Genomic DNA, 18835 nt, shown 5'->3' with positions numbered 1-18835 from the left:
ATCAATCAAGATGCATTATACCCATAATCTGACTCAAAGAATCGTAACCTCTTGGTACTAAATAAGAACTTCATGAAGTCAGTCGAGGACATGGTGAGTTTCCCTCACACAATGTTACAAAGCCTTAAAGGAAATGAACAAAACCATCTGAAGGCCTCAGCACCTGAAGCTAGTACTCCACCATACTGGACACAGTCCACCTCCTGCTGTGGCTATCACTCAGCACCTGGTGTAGGGTGACCACTGCTCCATGTTCATGCACAACACTGTGTAGGCACCCGAAGATGGAGCAGCCTGACAATCCTGTTCATCAAACACAGTTAATGGTCACCGTGAGACGTGTGATTAAAAAAAACACGCTGTGGCAACCAACACCTTCGCAGCCCAGAACTGCTGCAGGTAGGCATATCTTGTTACTGCTGACATTCAATTTTTGTCATTCACCTGTACTTTTGTAGAAGGGTTTTTTTTTGTTTTTGTTTTTTTGGTCATGGGGCTTGAACTCTGGGCTTGGGCAGTGTCCCTGTGCTCTTCAGCTCAAAGCGAGCGCTCTACCACTTGAACCACAGCGCCACTTCCCGTTTTCTAGTGGTTTATCGGAGATCAGAGTCTCACAGACTTTTCTGCCAGGGCTGGCTTAGAACCATGATCCTCAGATCTCAGCCTCCTCAGTAGCTAGGATTAAAGGCGTGAGCCACCGGTGCCCGACTGTAGAAGGTTCTTTCTGTTAAAAAAGAACTTCTTGTCTATGTTTCCTAGCTTGATACTTGTGTTCTATATGCACAGGACACAGTCCCTCCCCATGGGCCATTACCCATCTTTGAATCTTGCTGTGGGTTTGCAGGAAACTCTCCTCCCCCATCACATAGACAAGGCTATCAAGTATCGGGGGTGGGCAGGGCTAGAAGTTCTTCTCCATACTCTCTACATTCCCCTGTGCCAAGATCATTGCAGCACTAACTGTCAATTTTGCATTGATTACATTTCCCAACTCCATGCACTAAATAATTTCCATAATTCAAAATGTTAATCTTACTGTTATATTCCTATGTGTGCTTAGACTCGGTATCATTTCTATTTTCTTCCATTCATTTTTTTTTTTTGGGTCCGGTCGTGGGCCCTGAACTCTGGGCCTGGGCGCTGTCCCTCAGCTCTTCAGCTCAAGGCTAGCGCTCTACCACTTGAGCCACAGCACCACTTCCGGCTTTTTTCTTTTTGCTTATGTGGTGCTGAGGAATCGAACCCAAGGCCTCGAGCATGCAAGGCAAGCGCTCTACCACTGAGCCACCTTCCCAGCCCCTTCCATTCATTTCTTGTTACTGAGATTAAAACAAAAAACAAAAAAGCTGGGTACTGGTGGCTCACACCTATAATCCTAGCTACTCAGGAGGCTGAGATCTAAGGATCGTGGCTGGGCAGAAATGTCTGTGAGACTCCCATTCCAATTAATCACCAGAAAACTGGAAGGGGTCCTGTCGTTCAAGTGGTAGAGCGCTCCACTTGAGCTCAGGGACGGTGCCCAGGCTTAGTTCAAGCCCCATGATCAACCAAAAAAACAAAAACAAAACAAAAAGGTACATGCACACAAAATGTTGAGACAATACTATTCTGTGACAAGAAAATAAGCAGGTGCACTGCTCTTGTCCAACCCCCAAGTTTTCTTCCTAGCGTACCATTCATTCTGCAGCACTCACATTCTCTTCTGGAGCTGCAGAGTGCACGCACACCAGCACTATCATACAAACAGCAGCATTTATAGACATCTGCCTTTACTTTTACACAAATGACAAAATGAGTAGCAAATACAGAACTATAGAATTAATGAGACTGGAGCAAAAATGGAAAGCATGAGTAAGCCATGGTCAAGATGAAGTTTCTGTCTTGAAGAAAAAAATGACATACGTGAAAACGTAAGCTGCACTGTGGAGACCATATCCTGGCGTGGCACAGCACAGCTCTGACTTGGTGGTACTGTTCAAGGCACAGGGCTGGTGCTCAGCTTCCTGAATGGTCTGGGGTGGGCATAGAGCTCAGAAAAAGCTTTTGCAGGAAAAGCCACTTTCCAGACAGGATATTAAAATGGGTAAGATGAAGTGTTGTTTCAAGTAATTATAAGGAAATAAGATTATTAATTTCTCTGTCATCAGAACTGACTTTTTAACTGTTTAAAATTTATTCCAGGGGCTGGGAAGGTGGCTCAGTGGTAGAGTGCTTGCCTTGCAAGCATGAGGCCCTGGGTTTGATTCCTCAGCACCACATAAGCAAAAAGAAAAAAGCTGGAAGTGGCGCTGTGGCTCAAGTGATAGAGCGCTAGCCTTGAGCTGAAGAGCTGAGGGACAGCGCCCAGGCCCAGAGTTCAGGCCCCATGACCGGACCCCCGTCCCCCCAAAAAATGTATTACAGTACTGGGGGGGGGAGGAACCACAAGAGATTAAAATCCCAGTGGCTCAGTGGTAGAGCGCTTGCCTTGCATGCTCGAGGCCCTGGGTTCGATTCCTCAGCACCACATAAGCAAAAAGAAAAAAGCAGGAAGTGGCGCTGTGGCTTAAGTGGTAGAGCGCTCGCCTTGAGCTGAAGAGCTGAAGGATAGCACCCAGGCCCAGAGTTCAGGCTCCATGACCGGATCCAAATAAATAAATAAATAAAATCCCAAACCTTATCATTTAAATCATGTTTTTCTTTCCCTACCATTGAGCAATGACCCGAGTTTCTTCAGGTCTCATCTAGAACTTGGGACTTGCAATCCTTCTACCTCAGCCTTGTGAATGCTAGAATTACAGGTCCACGCCACACTTGGCCTAGAGTTTCTTCTAAGCGTATTTTGGGAAGAACTAACAACTATTCTGATATGAAATCACCAGCTCTAGTTAACCTTGCCCACATTATATCATAGCTCTTGACTGTTTCCCCATAGTTTACTATTTAAAATAGTAGGTGCTGGCGGCTCATGCCTGTAATCCTAGTTACTCAGAAGGCTGAGATGTCAGTATGGCTCAAAGCCAACCTGGGCAGGAAAGTACATGAGACTCTTATCTCCAAATAGCCACCAGAAAACCAGAAATGATACTGTGGCTCAAAGTGGCAGAGCGCTCGCTTTGAGCTGAAGAGCTGAGGGACAGCACCCAGGCCCGGAGTTCAAGCCCCACAACTGACAAAAAATAAATAAAATATAGCCCCATATGCATAAATAACACATAGGCACACAAATTTATTTGTTTTTTAAGAGATGGAATTTGGCTTCACAGCCTAGGCCTCATGCTCCTTGTTCAAGCAATTCTGCTTTGGCATCCAGAGGAGCTGGGATAACAGGTATAATTCTTTGTATCCAGCTAAAGACACCAGTTGGCAGTGTGTGTGTATGGTCCTGGGGCTTGAATTTGGGACTACGTGCTGCCCCTGAATTTTTTTTTTTTTTTTGCTCAAAGTTAGCACTCTACCATTTTGGTATTTAAATAGAGATAAGAGTTCCACGGGGGACTGGAAATGTGGCTTAGTGGTAGACTGCTTGCCTAGCATGCATGAAGCCCTGGATTTGATTCCTCAGTACCACAAGAACAGAAAAAGCCAGAAGTGGTGCTGTGACTGTTCACAATAGCCAAGACCTGGAAACAACACAGATGCCGCACTACTGATGAGTGGATCCAAAAATTGTGCCATTAGAAAGGACAAAATAATGGCATTTGCAGGGAAATGGGTGGAACTACAGCAGATTATTTTGAGTGAAGTAAGTCAAGAACAGAGACAAACGGTACATGGTCTCCCTGATATATGGATGCTAAAGCCAAAATACAAGAAGATATGGCAAAGTAACAGGACTCAAGAAACAAAGGACAGGGCTTGGAAGGTGGCTCAGTGGTAGAGCACTTGCCTTGCATGCTTGCCGCCCTGGGTTCAATTCCTAGCACCACATAAGCAAAAAGAAAAAAAGCCAGAAGTGGCGCTGTGGCTCAAGTGGTAGAGTGCTAGCCTTGAGCTGAGGGACAGTGCCCAGGCCCAGAGTTCAGGCCCCATGACCGGACCCCCCCACCAAAAAAAAGAAACAAAGGACAGCCACCCATTTTGTCATATCATTGCTAAAAGACTCCATGTTCTGAACCATATATATGGTAGATATATGCACACAACAGATGGAAACCAGGAGGAGGAACAGAATAAGTGGGAACAGTCCCACACTAAGCAAAAGGAAAGAAATGTAAACATCACCTGATGTGGAAAAAATAACTTGTATTGTCAAAGCTCATACAATTCACAAACTGTACGGACCATGATAATGACAATTTGCTTTGTGAAAGTTAAAATGTGTTTGTGACTCTAAGTATCACTATTCCACAATACTGTAAAATATGTGAAATTTATGTAATCACCTAATCTCAATTAAAGAAAAAAAGGGAGAGAAGGGATGGGTTAAGAGAGACGGGTGACAATGTTGTCAGACACTTTGTACTCGTATACTGTTTTGTAGAATGGGAACTTCTTTGTACAACTACTTAAACATAATAAAAAAATTACTAGCAGAAAAACAGCTATTACATTTAATAAATAGTGATTAAGAAAAAAAAAAGAAGTGCTGTGGCCCAAGTGGTAGAGTGTTAGCCTTGAGCAAAAGCAGCTCAGGGACAGTGCCTTGGCCCTGAATTCAAGCCCTAGGACTGTGGGGAGTTCATAGACTTTCTTGCCCAGGTTGACTTCAAACTGCAATCTTCCTCTCTTAGCCTCCTGAGTAGTTAGAATTTTAAGCAAGAGCCGGCACCCACTCATTTAGTACTATCTGAAGTGATTGAATTTCTCATGTGAAATAATGACACGACACTTCCAGACTCCAGGAGATGGCTGAGAGTGTAGCTAAGTGGTTAGAACAGTTGCTTAGCAAGCACAAGGCCATAGGTTTCATGCCTAACCTGCAAACAAACTAGTAAAACCCATGGGACATCATGTTATTAACCAGTGTAAGCAGCTATCAAACTAGCTGTTCCTATTAGTCAGGGCCTTATTTCCTCTTATTTCTCAAGATGTTCTGGTTGACTTCTGATTGCCTTACCATCCAGCCCATAGACCTTACAAACTCAGGTCACATCTCAAGTGTACACATCGTAGTTTCCAATATACACACCTCTAGAACCTCTATTTTTGGAGTCTATGACTCTCGTTTAGAGTCTATGATGGAGGCCACTCCTAAACTCTCAACTATCCTGTTTCAGCTATCAGCTTCAAGCCAGAATTATAGGTATGCCCATGGAGGCCAGCCAAGTATCACTGCTCACAAGGAACCAGAGTACCTGGAAGAAATGCTGATTCTGGGGAGAAGACCGGAGCACAGGAAGTCAAGTCATGCTCCAAGAATGACATAGGAACGTGGAAGCAACACAGGAACCGCATGATCCTCCAGCCCCAGAGGCACATCACAGGAGTTAAGACTAAAAGCTTATACTTTAGTGAATAAAATAAAAATGTGTGTGTACCCTGATAAGTACAGAACATGGATAATCCTTAAAGGCAGAAAATCAAGGATCTCACCAGAATAAAAAAGGGGGGGGGGATTTGTATTTAGTACAAGAACTGGACAAGAAGGAGTGGGTGTGGAAAGCAGCAGAGGAAAGACAGGACATGCCCTTTACTATCTTCTCCATGTCATAATTATAAGGGGGAAGATAATAACTCACCAGTGGAAAAACCTGACCAGTAGCACTAAGTCACACAACTCTACTTGACACACAGTATGTGCTTTCAACAGGACACAACGAGACCATAACACTTCTGCTGTTTCTTTCCCCCTTTTATGGCAGTGCTACAGATGGAACTCTAGGGCCTTGTGCATAGTTGGCCAGTGCTCAGCCACTTTGCCACACTCCAGTCCTACCTGCTACTAATTTTACCAAAAGTGTGTGGCTTGATTGTAATCATGGGATATTTTGCTGGACACCGGTGTCTCATGTCTGTAATCCCAACTATGCAAGAAGCTGAAGTCTGAAGAACTAAGCCATCTTAGACAAAAAAGTTTGTGAAATTCTTTTATTTCCAATTATCCACCAAAAAGCTGGAAATGGAGCTATAGCTCAAGTAGTAGAGTGCTAGTATAGAGCATAAAAGCTCAGGGACATCACCCAGGCCTAAGTTCAAGGCCCAGGACTGGCACATACACACAAAAAGGTAATGTTGGGCAGGGCACTAGTGACTCAGAGATGTTAATACTAGCTACTCAGAAGGTTGGACAGAGGGGAACTAAAAGTCTGAGGCCAGCCTGGCAGAAAGAAGTTTGAGACCCTTCCTCCCCTTTCTTTGTTAGTCATGACACTTGAACTCTGGGCCTGGGTGCTATCCCTCAGCTCTTCAGCTCAAGGCTAGCATTCTACCACTTGAAGCCACAGTACCACTTCTGGTTTTCTGAGTGGTTTATTGGAGTTAAGACTCTCACGGCATTTTCTGCCCGGGCTGGCTCAGATCCTCAGATTTCAGCCTCCTGAGTAGCTAGAATTACAGGCGTGAGCCGAGGTGCCCAGCAAAAGTGAATCTGGTTTTACTTTTTTCTTTTGTGTCATTTGTGGGATTTGAACTCAGGACCTAGGCGCTGTCCCTGAGCTCTTCAGCTCAAGGCTGGTGCTCTACCACTTGAGCCACAGTGCCACTTCCTTGAGACCCCTTTTAAACACATAGATTGGCATGGTGACTATCATCCCAGCTATGAAAGCTTAAAACAGACAGATTGTGGTCCAGCCACACACACTCAGGCAGGAAGCACCCTATTTCAAATAAGTAGCACAAATAAGGGCTGGAGGTATGGCTTAAAATAGAGCAAATAATCAGGCACCGGTGGCTCACACCTGTAATCCTAGCTATTCCGGAGGCTGAGATCTGAGGATCTCAGTTTGAAGCTAGAACAGCCAGGAAACTCCGTGAGACTCTTACTTCCAATAAACCAGTAGAAAACCAGAAGTGGCACTGTGGCTCAAGCAGTAGAGCACTTGCCTTGTGCTGAAGAGCACAGGGACAACACCCAAGCCCAGAGTTCAAGCTCCATGACCAACAAAATAAATAAATATAAAAAAAATAGAGCAACTGAGCTGGGTGCCAGTGGCTCATGCTTATAATCCTAGCTACTCAAAGAGGCTTGAGATATGAGAATCACGGTTCAAAGCCAGTCTGGACAGGAAATTGTGAGACTCTTATCTCCAATTAACCACCAGAAAACTGGAAGTGGCATTGTGGCTCAAAGTGTTAAGAGCACTAGCTTTAAGCAAAAAAGCTCAGGGACAGTGTCCAGGCCCTGAGTTGAAGCCCCATGACCAAGAAAAAAACAAAAAGAGGCTAGGAATGTGGCTTTGTGGTAGAATGCTTGCTTAGTAAAAGGAATTGCTAGAAGTGGCAGTGTGGCTCAAGTGGTAGCCTTGAGCAAAAGAAGCTCAGGGACAGTGCCCAGGCCCTGAGTTCAAGTCCCAGGACTGGTAATAAATAAAGAAATAATAAAAAGAGCAACTGCCTAGCAAGCTCCAGGCCCTAAATTCTAGCCCCAGTACAAACAACAACAAAAAACAGGTTGGGCTATGGCTCAAGAAGTTCCTGACTGCCTAGTAATCTGGAGGCTCTCAATTCAAACAAACAAAGTTAAAACCAACACAGATGGCTTATGCCCATAATCTTAGCTAGGAGCAGACTGAGATCTGAGAATTAAGATTTGAAGCTAGCCCCAGCAGGAAAGTCTATGAGACTCCCATTAACTACCAAAAAAGGCACAAGTGGAACTGTGGCTCAAGTGGTAGAGTGTTAGCCTTGAGCAAAAGAAGCTCAGGGATACCATCCAGACCCTGAGTTTAAACTTTAGAACTGGCACATACATGTGCATACATGTGTGCGCGCGTACACCCACACACAAATGAGAAAGTGTTCCTGATTAAACAAAGGACACATGTCAACAAAAAGCCATCCAGGACCTTTGATTTTTTTTCTTCCTAGCTATAAATAACATGACTATTACTAGAACAAATGACTAAATCTAAAGGTCTGATATTGGGCAACAGCACTGAAGCAATTAGTTCATGTATATGTGTGCTGGGGGGGAAGGGTCCTCTAGCCATCACACATACTAGGAGTTTGTTCAGCCCCACCCAGCTCAATGATAATTTCTTGACTTTCAAAATTGTGATTACAGGGGCTGGGAATGTGGCTTAGTGGTAGAGTGCTTGCCTAGCATGCATGAAGCCCTGGGTTCGATTTCTCAGTACCACATACACAGAAAAGGCTGGAAGTGGAGCTGTGGCTCAAGTGACAGAGTGCTAGCCTTGAGCAAAAGAAGCTCAGGAGCCGGGCGCTGGTGGCTCACGCCTGTAATCCTGGCTACTCAGGAGGCTGAGATCTGAGGATCGCAGTTCAAAGCCAGCCAGGGCAGGAGAGACCGTAAGACTCCTATCTCCAATAAACCACCAGAAAACCGGAAGTGGCGCTGTAGCTCAAGTGGTAGAGCGCTCGCCTTGAGCTGAGGGACAGCGCCCAGGCCCAGAGTTCAAGTCCCATGACCGACAAAAAAAAAAAAAAGAAGCTCAGTGACAGTGCCCAGGCCCTGAGTTCAAGCTCCAGGACTAACAAAAACAAAAAACAAAATCAAAATTGTGGTTACATGACATTCTTGCTTTTAGGTAATACTGTAACGTGTAGGAATAGGGTCCCATGTCTTGTAACCTATTATCAAACAGTTCTTTCTGGAGGGGAAAGGAAGGGAGAAGGGGGAGGAGGAGGAGTAACATAGTAAATGACAACATTGAGGGAATCTCCAACAATACATGGGAATCTCTCGTGTGATTCTTGGAAATTTTGCTGTACATAGGAAAATGCGGAAGAAAAGCCTTGCCCAGCAGGCACAATATTAGGTCACTTGAAAAGCAAACAGGTCCACTTGGCATCTTCAGTTCTATTCTCAACCACCCGGACAACAGTGTCCCCATGTCACTATAGGGAAATGCACTCAGCCGGCAATTATTTAAGATGGTGCAAAACATATGTACTTGACATTCATTTTCTAGATTTTTAAACTATTCTAAATCCATTCATTAAACAGGTTACAGTTTTCAGTTAAAATCTTGATTTAAAAAACTACTGGCTGGGCACCTATAATCCTAGCTTCTCAGGAGGCTGAGATCTGAGGATCACAGTTCAAAGCCAGCCCAGGCAGTAAAGTCTGTGAGACTCTGATCTCCAATTAACCACCATAAAACTGGAAGTGGTGCTGTGGCTCAAGTGGTAGAGCACTTACCTTGAGCTGAAAAATGCAAGGACAGAACCCAGGCCTAGAGTTCAAGCCCCACAATCAACCAAAAATAAAAACAAAATGAAACAAAACAAAAAAACTATTGACAAGATACTTAAACGTAATTAAGTTCCTGAACACAACTAGTTACACCAAGTGTGTAGGGTCTGCAGTCACAGGAGTTTACACTACATGGTTGGCCCCACTTTCCATGAAGTTCTAGAAGCAGAAGAGTAACCTCTGGTTTAAAAAAAAAAAAAAAGCTCACACTGCTTTAGTTTTGGTTTTGCTGGGTGCTGACTGGGAAGGGACAATCTTTTTTTTTTTTTTTTTGGGGGGGGGTGTTCAGTCGTAGGGCCTGAACTCTGGGCCTGGGTGCTGTCCCTCAGCTCTTCAGTTCAAGGCGAGCGCTCTACTTGAGCCACAGCACCACTTCCGGCTTTTTTCTTTTTTTTTTTGCTTATGTGGTATTGAGGAATCGAACCCAGGGCCTCATGCATGCAAGGCAAGCACTCTACCACTGAGCTACCTTCCCAGCCTGGGACAATCTTTTTGATTCCAAAACTTGGTTCCTCCTTACAACCTCAAGCCAAAAACCCAAAAACTAAACAAACATCCAAAAGTAAAATAAAACTACAAAACTATGCTATGTATCCAAAAGTATAATTAAGCTACAGGACTATGCTACTATGTAGCACAATATATATATATATATTTTTTTGGGGGGGGCGTCCAGTTGTGGGGGCTGAACTCTGGGTCTGGGCACTGTCCCTCAGCTCTTCAGCTCAAGGCTAGGGCTCTACTCACTTGAGCCACAGTGCCACTTCCGGCTTTTTTTCTTTTTGCTTATGTGGTGCTGGGGAATCGAACCCAGGGCCTCAGACATGCAAGGCAAGCGCTGTACCACTGAGCCACCTTCCCAGCCCATGCACAGTATTTTTTATAATTTCAAAGAAACTTTTAAACAACAATATACAGCCAGGTATTATAGGCTTATGTCTATAATCCTAGCTACTCAGGAGGTTGAGATCTGAGGAACATGGTTCTAATCCAGTCCAGGGACCCATATACAGTAATAGACAGTACTGGCCTTGGAAAAGATGGAGATTCCAATGACCAAGATAAAAATCAGCTGATAGATGGGGAAACCCTGCCCCCCACCAAATGTGTTTTACAGAGCCCTTATTACTGCTAAAACACAGCCCACTGGGAAAGCAGGCAAAGGGCATGGGAAGCAGCTTAGACAATATCAATGGTCAATTACCTGTCTGCCCTGAAGTAAAAATGGAAATATTATCTGCAGAGAAGTTCAGGTGAACACAGGAAATGCTTTTCTTCTCTCGAAATTTTTTTTTTTTTTTGTCAGTTGTGGGGCTTGAACTCTGGACTTGAGCGCACTGTCCCTCAGCTCTTCAGCTCAAGGCAAGCTTGAGCCACAGCACCACTTCCGGTTTTCTGAGTGGTTTATTGGAGATAAGAGTTTCACTGACTTTCCTGCCCGAGCTGGCTTTGAACTGTGATCCTCAGATCTCAGCCTTCTAAGTAGCTAGGATTACAGGAATGAGCCACTGGGCACCCAGCTTCTCTTGAAACTTTTTAAAGATACTGAGCACTGGGGCTGTGCCTCAGGCAATAGAACAGCTGCCTTCAAGTTCGAGTTTCTTAGTTCAAACCCCAACATCATCAACAGAAAAAACAACCAGTACTAAGTGATAGTTTAAAACACTAGGTCCAGGTGCTGTTGTCTCATGCCAATAATCTTAGATACTCAAGAGGCTAAGATTTAAGGATTGCAGGTTTGAAGCCAGCCTGGTCAGGAAAGTCCATGCCATTCTTATCTCCAATTAACCAGCAAAAAGCCAGAAGTGGAGGTGTGGCAGAAAAGCCTGGAGATCAGCATCTAGGCCCTGTATTCAAGCCCCAGGACCAGCACACACACACACACACACACACACAAAAGCAACTAGGCACTGCAGACTAGGGATATTAGGAATATTAACCGGCACCATCTGTTTAAAAGCTGTTTGTTTATTAGTAGCTATTCCGGAAAAAAAAAAACTCAAGCCCTTTAAATCATGAATTCAAATAATATACATATTATTAGAATATCTATATAACCCAAATATATCAGAAAAAACATACTTCCTTTCACAGGTGCTGGTGGCTACTCACAAAGCCAAGGCAGGGCATCACTGGAGTCTAGGAACACAGTGAAGACCAGGCTTAGAGAAAGCCAACACATACAACAAAAATATTGCTTTAAGGAATTTATAGTTCACGGCAACAAGGAAAACTAGAAGCAAGGCCAGCAGCCCAGCAAGCAGCAGACAGTATTTATTTACTTCTTTACTTATTCCTTTTTTGGCTGCAAGGGGGATGCTACTTTTTTTCTTTTTTTGGTCCGGTCGTGGGGCCTGAACTCTGGGACTGGACGCTATCCCTCAGCTCTTCAGCTCAAGGCTAGTGCTCTACCACTTGAGCCACAGCGCCACTTCCGGTTTTTTTCTTTTTTGCTTATGTGGTGCTGAGGAATCGAACCCAGGGCCTAATGCATGCAAGGCAAGCACTCTACCACTAAGCCACCTTCCCAGCCCTTGTTTTTTTCTCTTAAGGATGGCACTCTTTCTTCTGAGCCACACATTTACTTCCCTATTTTTTCTGGTTAGTGAGATCATTAGTTTGTTTGCTTAAAGGTAGCTTCAAACAGGGATCCTCAGTTCTCAACCTCCTCATTAGCTAGGATTATAGATGTGAGCCACTGGTGTCCAGCATTACCAACTTTTCTTAAAAGGAAGAATGATAGATGTAACAAAGTATATATTGTACACCCACATATCCACTTGCAGAAGATGGGATTCATACAATCTGGGATGTGTACCAACTTTTCCTCCTTTTTACTTAATTAGTATGTTTCATAAAATTTCAGTGCAGGTATGTGTTCTTATTAAAGAGAGAAGAGAAAGCAAAAGATGTACAGGCTCTACTTTCCTTCCAGGGCTATCTTTGTTACTTTCCAGAACTCTCTCCCTTGGCACATTTCTTTGGGTAAAGCAAAAATGCTCAGTGTGTGGGGCATGACAGAAGCTACTGGATTCCACCAGTGCGGTCACCAGAGCTGTTATCCAGCGGGCCAAAATAGTGTGGCTGGCCCAGGCTGCCTCCCAGACATTGCAATCCCCACCCCATGTAATTTCTTGCAGCAAACATAGACCTTCCAACTATCAAGAGAAGAATCTGAAGAGTCCAAACATCCAGCCCTGGCTGATTCTTTCATGTTACTGTAGAAACCAAGGAGGTAGATGACAAGGACGATGTAGTCCCATCCTCAGTAATAACACTTGAGAGAGGAACTATTACCAAGGGATTCGGGAACTGTCCTTCCCTGCACAGGCTGCTTTGAATGCAAAGACAAGAAGACAGGGAAGTGGTGCTGTGGCTCAAGTGGTAGAGCACTAGCCTTGAGCTTAAGAGCTCAAGGACAGTGCCCAGGCCCAGAGTTCAAGCCCCATGACCAAAAAAACAAAACAAAACAACAACAACAACAAAAAAGACAGGAAGATGGGTGGGCAGAACACATGAGCATAAGCAAGGAGGCAGTGGGAAAGGGACTGGGTCAGATGGTAAGGGTCATTCAAGTGCCATGATACATTGCCTTTACTTCGAAGAAGAAATGTGACAACTGTGTTGGTCACGTGCTATTAACGGTGAAGTTATTCCCTGCTAGTTTGAATAATGAGATTCAAGCGTTCTAAATCCTGTCTATTTGAAATGAAGGGCCTGAAGAAGTGAGCACTGCAGACCATGCCAAGGGTAAAATGGAGAAAGGTGCCAATGCTCCTCCAGCTCCAGCAACACAGAGCAGAGATCTTAAGAGGCACAGGGCTTCCCTGAAGGCTGATTGCAGCAACCACAGGTCCCAAACCCAGTCAGCTCAACCAGGGAAGAGCACCCACGAGGCCATCATGTCCTTCATACCTTTGCTAGATCTTTTTGATGCTTTCTTGTTCCCTTCAGAGATAATTTCAATTTCATCAGGATTACCACCTTCATCTTCAATTGCCTAAAAAGAAGTTGAAAGAAAAGATGAGTAAACAAAGTCAACAAACAGCTGGGCACAGGGGTGAAAATCATGTCATCCCAGTTGTTTGAGAGATGAAGGCATGAGAGCTAATTCAGGCTCACAAGTTCTAAACCAGCCTGACTCACAGAACCTGCAGGTAAGTTATGAAATCCCTATCTAGGAAATACAGGGGCTATTGAGCTAGACACTCTCTCAGCCACCAGATAACTGTCCTGTCCTCTCTTGCTGTCCACAGAACCAGGGCTCTGAGGTTTTCTTTTGGACTACAGGGCAAATACCATCATTCTTATTCATTAAGGCTAATACACAGACTCTATATCTGTTTAAAGCAACAATCTGCAAACAGAGTCACCCGGCTCACCCTGCTGCTGGGCTCCAAAGAATTCAAGTGTCAGCTGATTTCCTCAGGCTTTATTGGCCATTTACTATGATATTCAAGATGATGGCAGCAGTCCTCTCCAGGACAGGTGGGCCTGTTTAAAGGACAATGCTACTTCTGGGGGAGCTGCTATTGAATGAACCAGGTATGGGACAGGTGATGTCACCCAGTCCCAATCCCACCCACCCACAGCTGCTTCCAAAGACCTTGGCCTCAGCCGTTTCGTGGCCCTTCCTCACTGTGTACTGAGCCGAAAGGATTTCTTGGCACGCCTAACCACTAAGGATTTGCTACTAACGGGAATAGTACCTCCAAATTTGGTACACGGTGCCTAGAACCAAGCAGACATTTCGCAAATGAGTACTGATCATGCCACTGACTACATTCACCTTCAAATTTAGCTTCAGTAATGATGACTTTCCCCTGATTTCTTGCCTTGTGCTAATGGGTGAGCTCCTATTTCTGTCAGCTTTTGAGGTGCTAGCAAGCAACCTCAGTCAGGGCTTTGAGTAGAAAAGAAAAGGGTTGTGCCACTGACGTACGTCCCAATCCTCTTTAAATACTGGACTGTATCTTCATACAGTGTGCATATCATCTGGAAGGATGGGGAGCTGGCCAGCTTGAGGTGTGTGACAAGGCCTGCCATCCATCTGTTCCAGGATAAAGCAAAGCTCTCCTCCTCTACAAGCCAGCAGGAGAAGTGTAGCACTGTCCTGACATCCGCCAGTTGTGAAACATCACCAGAACAGAAATATTGCAGGATGATGTTACATTCCAGCCCTGAAGGAATCTGTATCCCAGTTATGGGTTTCCTAAGGGAGTAGCACCTGGAGCTTACAGCCTCAACAGATCCCTCCACCACTGACCCCGGGCTCTATCTGGAAATTACACCAAGACCAGGCCACCATCTGTGCAAGATGAGAGAGAGACTTGTGATGTTTGTGTCTGTAATTGGACAGCAGCTCTAAGAATCCGGAGGAGAGAGGAAATGCTCTCTGAGACATTCATACTCCAGAGCCACACAGCTCTGGACCCACAGCCTGACAGGAAAGTGCAGTGAAATAGAAACAGCTGTGTAGGTTGGCTGACTGGGGAGAGGAGGTGGCAGAATACAATCTACAGTCAGTTGGGTGGATGGTAGGCCGAGGGGGCTCAAAACAGGGATATCTGCCAGCAGCTACCTTCTACTTTGCTTCTGATGAATATCCTGTCCCACCTAAGAGAAACCTTTTTTGGGGAAGAAACAGAAGCCTATCATTTCTGGGCTTGTCACGCATATAATCCTAGCTACTCATGAGGCTGAAATCTGAGTATGGTAGTTCAAAGCCAGCTTGGGTAGGAAAGTCCAAGAAGCTCCCATCCCCAATTAAACACCCAAAAGCCAGAAGTGGAGCTGTGGCTGAAGAGGTAGAGCACTGGTCTTCAGCAAAAAGCTCAGGAACAGAGGCCTAGGCCCTAAGCTCCAGGACCAGCACACACACAGACACAGAAGCAACTGTACTTAAATGCCCATCTTTAATCCAGGGACCCAGCGGTTCATGCCAGCAATCTTACGTTCCTTAGGAGGCTGTGATCTAAAGACTGTGGTTCAAGCCAGCCTGTACTGATGGTGTGCCCACACCTGAATGTGAACATGAACGAACGAACACACACACACACACACCCATCTTCAGGCAGTGGGAAGCAGAAGCACCTAGTGGATCACCAATCCAGAGTCTGTGAGAGGACTTGGGGGTGGGGAAAGTAACAGAATTCAGTCAGGCTTGTGGGACAAAGTGGGAATGCTGACCACAGGAAAGAGGGGTGCAATGGATGTATCTGCACAGCTAGTTCCATGCTGTGAAGGAACTCTTCACAACTTCTTTCCCCTAAGAAAGTGGTGAGCACCAAATGACAACTGACGTAAGGTGGCCTCCCCAGGAAAATCCGATTTATATGCCAGGAAACAGTGCCAAACTGGCCCATATGACCTCACCTAATCCTAGAACCCCTGCACTACTACCATCTTGCTCTTTTTCAAGAGCAGGCTCTGAAGGAGTTAAAGGTCTTCCACACCCTTGTGGAAAACATGCCAGCTCACTAGTCGGGGTCCCCATGATAGACAGATACCTAGGGGTTGGGAGAAGGGTGTGATGTCCACCCTGCCAGTCTCTGGGGATGGTCTGAGGTCTGTGCCTGAGCTCACCCGGTCTGACACTTCTGAAGGCTCATGCGCGTCCCTTCCACGGGCTACTCCTGACAAATGGTTGGAAACCATCCGTTTTTATAGGTCTCTCCCCTCTGGTGTTTTCTTTGAGTCTACAGGAACCCTCTTCCTGGGGTGCGACCACCTCCCGATGGAGGCGGTCAGCGATCTTCCCAGAGGAGCGGGCCTGGGTTCCAATCCCGCGTGTGACCTTGGCAGCCTCGCCTCCACCTCCCAACCATCAAGTGGGGTATTTTTTTTTCGGGGCGCCTCGTCTAGTTGACTGGAGGAGGGGCAGGGCTGGGGGAAGGCTCTGGGCGCAGTGGCGGAAGTGTCAGCGGTCACCAGGAGCCTCGGACAGCGACCGCCTCTCCCGTCCGCGTCCCGTTTGTTATTGGCTTATTTCTCTCCCCCCCGTCACCTCATCACCCCCCCCACCTCTCCTCGCCTGCACGCGGCGCTGGGATTTGAACCCGGGCCCCGCCGGCCTCGCGTCTGTCCCCGAGGCCGGGGACTGTCCGGGAGCAGCCGGCGCCGGGCCGCGCGGGCCCCGGGCCGGCCCGACCCGACCCAGGCCGCAGGGACGCGCGGCCGAGCGGCGGCCCCCCCTCCGCGGCCCCCGCCGCACCTTCCTCAGCCGCTCCATCAAAAAGCTCTTGTTGCCGCTCGAGTCCAGGTTCCGCTTCCTCAGCTCCGCCCGCAGGTCAATCACCCGGAGGTCGCTGAGCCGCCGCGTCCCGGCCTCCGACGAAGCGGAGCTCAGAGACGCTGCTCCCGCCGCACCCGAGTCTCCCAAACCCGACAGAGTCTCCGCCATTCCAGGGACTCTGACGCCACCGCCCACTTTACAAACAACCGGGCCGGTGGCTTTCTTTTCTTTCTTTTTTTTCCCCCCCTCCCTCTTCTTCTATTTTTTTTTCTTTTTTAAATCTCGGCTCCTAGTACAAAATGGCGCCGCCTGAGAGGGAGCCGCTGCCAGCCTCTCCGGCGCGCCACGCTTTTGCGCAGGCGCAACTGGCGCAAGGACGACGCTCCCGGTCGCTTCTACACATGCGCGGTAAGGAAACGTCCCAGAGCCTTGCGCATGCGTGCTACGCCTTGCCGGCTTTCCGCCCAACCCGGGTGCGACGCATGCGTGCTGCAGTCGGGCGCCTGCGCGTCGTGTGGGGTGGGAGGGGGTGAGCGTGGGGGAGCACGTACGTAGCGGAGGCCCACGAGCGAGCGCGTCTGAGGCGTGGGGACCGTGCGCATGCGTGGCCGCAAAGCGGGACGGGAGGAAGCAAGTGCGTTTTCCTCTTAGGCGGCGCCATTTTGTGCTCAGAAGAGCTCCAGCCGCAGGCGGTGTGGGGCCGAGTGGGTGAGCGGAGACGGAAAAGCCAGGATGGCGGAGACGCTGGCGGGGTCGGGCGACTCGAGTTCGGGTCCGGCCCTTCTGGGGTCGGGCGGCCTGGAGGCCGGGACGCGGCGGCTCAGCGACCTGCGGGTGATTGACCTGCGGGCGGAGCTAAAGAAGCGGAACCTGGACACGGGCGGCAACAAGAGCGTCCTGATGGAGCGGCTCAAGAGGGTGAGGCGTCGGCGCGCGGGGGGCGCGCCCGTCGCCGGGACCCCTCCCCGCACCCGGGGACCCGCTGTGTGACCTTGGCCCGCCAGCCCCCTTCTCGGTGCCTTCCTCCTCTTCCCGGCCTCGGCGTCCGACCCCGTTAGGTATCAGGGGTGGCCTCGAACCTGATCCCGACCTCAGGACCGATGGAGACTCAACACTGTGACCTTGAGCCGTGTGCCTCAGTTTCCTCCGCTGGGGAGACCCGGGGGTGGGGGGGAGGGGGGTGTGTCAAGTCATTTTCGGGGAAAGTGCGCCAGAGGCTGCCCCCCCCTCCCCTTCTTGTGGTCCCGCCTCCCGGCTGGAGGTGAGCCTCCCCCCCACCAGTCTTATGTCTGAGTTGTCACCTTCCATTTGGGTACGTAGGGCTTGTCTCTGTCCAGTGACCAGGACAGGCTGGGCGGAAGGTAGGGACTGCCACCGTTTCTCAGGCAGATCGATAGATCCATACCTGTTGAGTGATCGATCGATAGATAGATCCATACCTGTTGAGTGATCGATCGCTAGATAGATCCATACCTGTTGAGTGAGCGACCAGTTGGCGCCCTTTCTCAAGCTGGTGATCCCCCCCCTGTCAAACTGCTCTGCTGAATCCACCCCAGCCCTTTTTCCCTGGCTACGTCCCCCACCAAATAAAACATTATGAGGCAGAAAAAAACGGGAGTAGAAACGAAGTTTGTCTGAAAGTTAGACAGCCAGGGGGAGCTGAGAAAAAGGCTCTTAGCTATTGACTCAGATACTGGTAGCTGCATATTCTCCCCCCCCCCTTCCTTTTGGATGCTAGAGCTTGAATTCAGGGCCTTAAGCTGCCTTTAGCCTCTTCACTCAAGGCTGGTGCTCTACCACTTGAACCACAACTCCACTTGTAGCTTTTTGTTGCTTATTGGAAATAGTCTCATGGTCTTTCCTGCTCTGGCTGCTTTCGAATCATGATCCTCGGATCTCAGCCTCCTGAGTAGCTAGGATTACAGGTGTGAGCCGCTGGCACTAACCTGGAATTCCTCTTCAGTGGTCCTTTGGGGGGGGGTCTTAGGGGGCTGTGGCATCTGGTTGGGTAACTGCCCTCCTCACTCCAAGGGGAGGCTGCCTCTCCCCTGCACTGGTTGGCTCCCAGGGGTCAAGGTCTTTGATTTCTCAGAGTCCTTATCTCAACTTTCCCAGAGGATGGGTATTGGCTCCACCAGCCACGTCTGCTTTTCCCAAGGTCTTTCAGAAGAGGAGGAGGTGCAGGCTCCAGCAGGGGCTGCCCCTCACCTTCGTCCAGATGCAGTGGGTCCCTGGGCTGCCCACCCTGTTCTAAATCTCCCTCAGCTTGACTAAGTTCAGGCATAGTCATTGCCCTCCCCCTCCCC

At 47.7% G+C, this 18835-nt stretch overlaps 2 protein-coding genes across 3 annotated transcripts in view; one reads left to right on the top strand and one right to left on the bottom strand.

Annotated features, from left to right (window-relative positions):
- Positions 1-16899, bottom strand: part of Safb (scaffold attachment factor B) — a 35708-nt gene extending 18809 nt beyond the window's left edge. For both annotated transcript variants that reach the window (XM_013022799.1, XM_013022800.1), the window contains exons 1-2: positions 16509-16899; positions 13211-13295 (exon numbers count right to left, since the gene is read on the bottom strand). In XM_013022799.1, the coding sequence (XP_012878253.1) occupies positions 13211-13295; positions 16509-16697 (274 nt within the window). In that variant the 5' untranslated portion in view covers positions 16698-16899. The remainder of the gene's footprint in view (positions 1-13210; positions 13296-16508) is intronic.
- A 272-nt stretch (positions 16900-17171) lies between these two features.
- Safb2 (scaffold attachment factor B2) overlaps positions 17172-18835 on the top strand; it is a 27202-nt gene continuing 25538 nt past the window's right edge. The window contains exon 1 of the mRNA XM_013022657.1: positions 17172-17515. Coding sequence (XP_012878111.1) covers positions 17262-17515 — 254 coding nt within the window. The 5' untranslated portion in view covers positions 17172-17261. The remainder of the gene's footprint in view (positions 17516-18835) is intronic.

The sequence above is a fragment of the Dipodomys ordii genome, unplaced genomic scaffold (assembly GCF_000151885.1).
Source record: "Dipodomys ordii isolate 6190 unplaced genomic scaffold, Dord_2.0 Scaffold64, whole genome shotgun sequence".
NCBI lineage: Eukaryota > Metazoa > Chordata > Mammalia > Rodentia > Heteromyidae > Dipodomys > Dipodomys ordii.
Note: the sequence above shows the minus strand (reverse complement) of the source record. Positions and strands in the feature narration are given on the sequence as shown.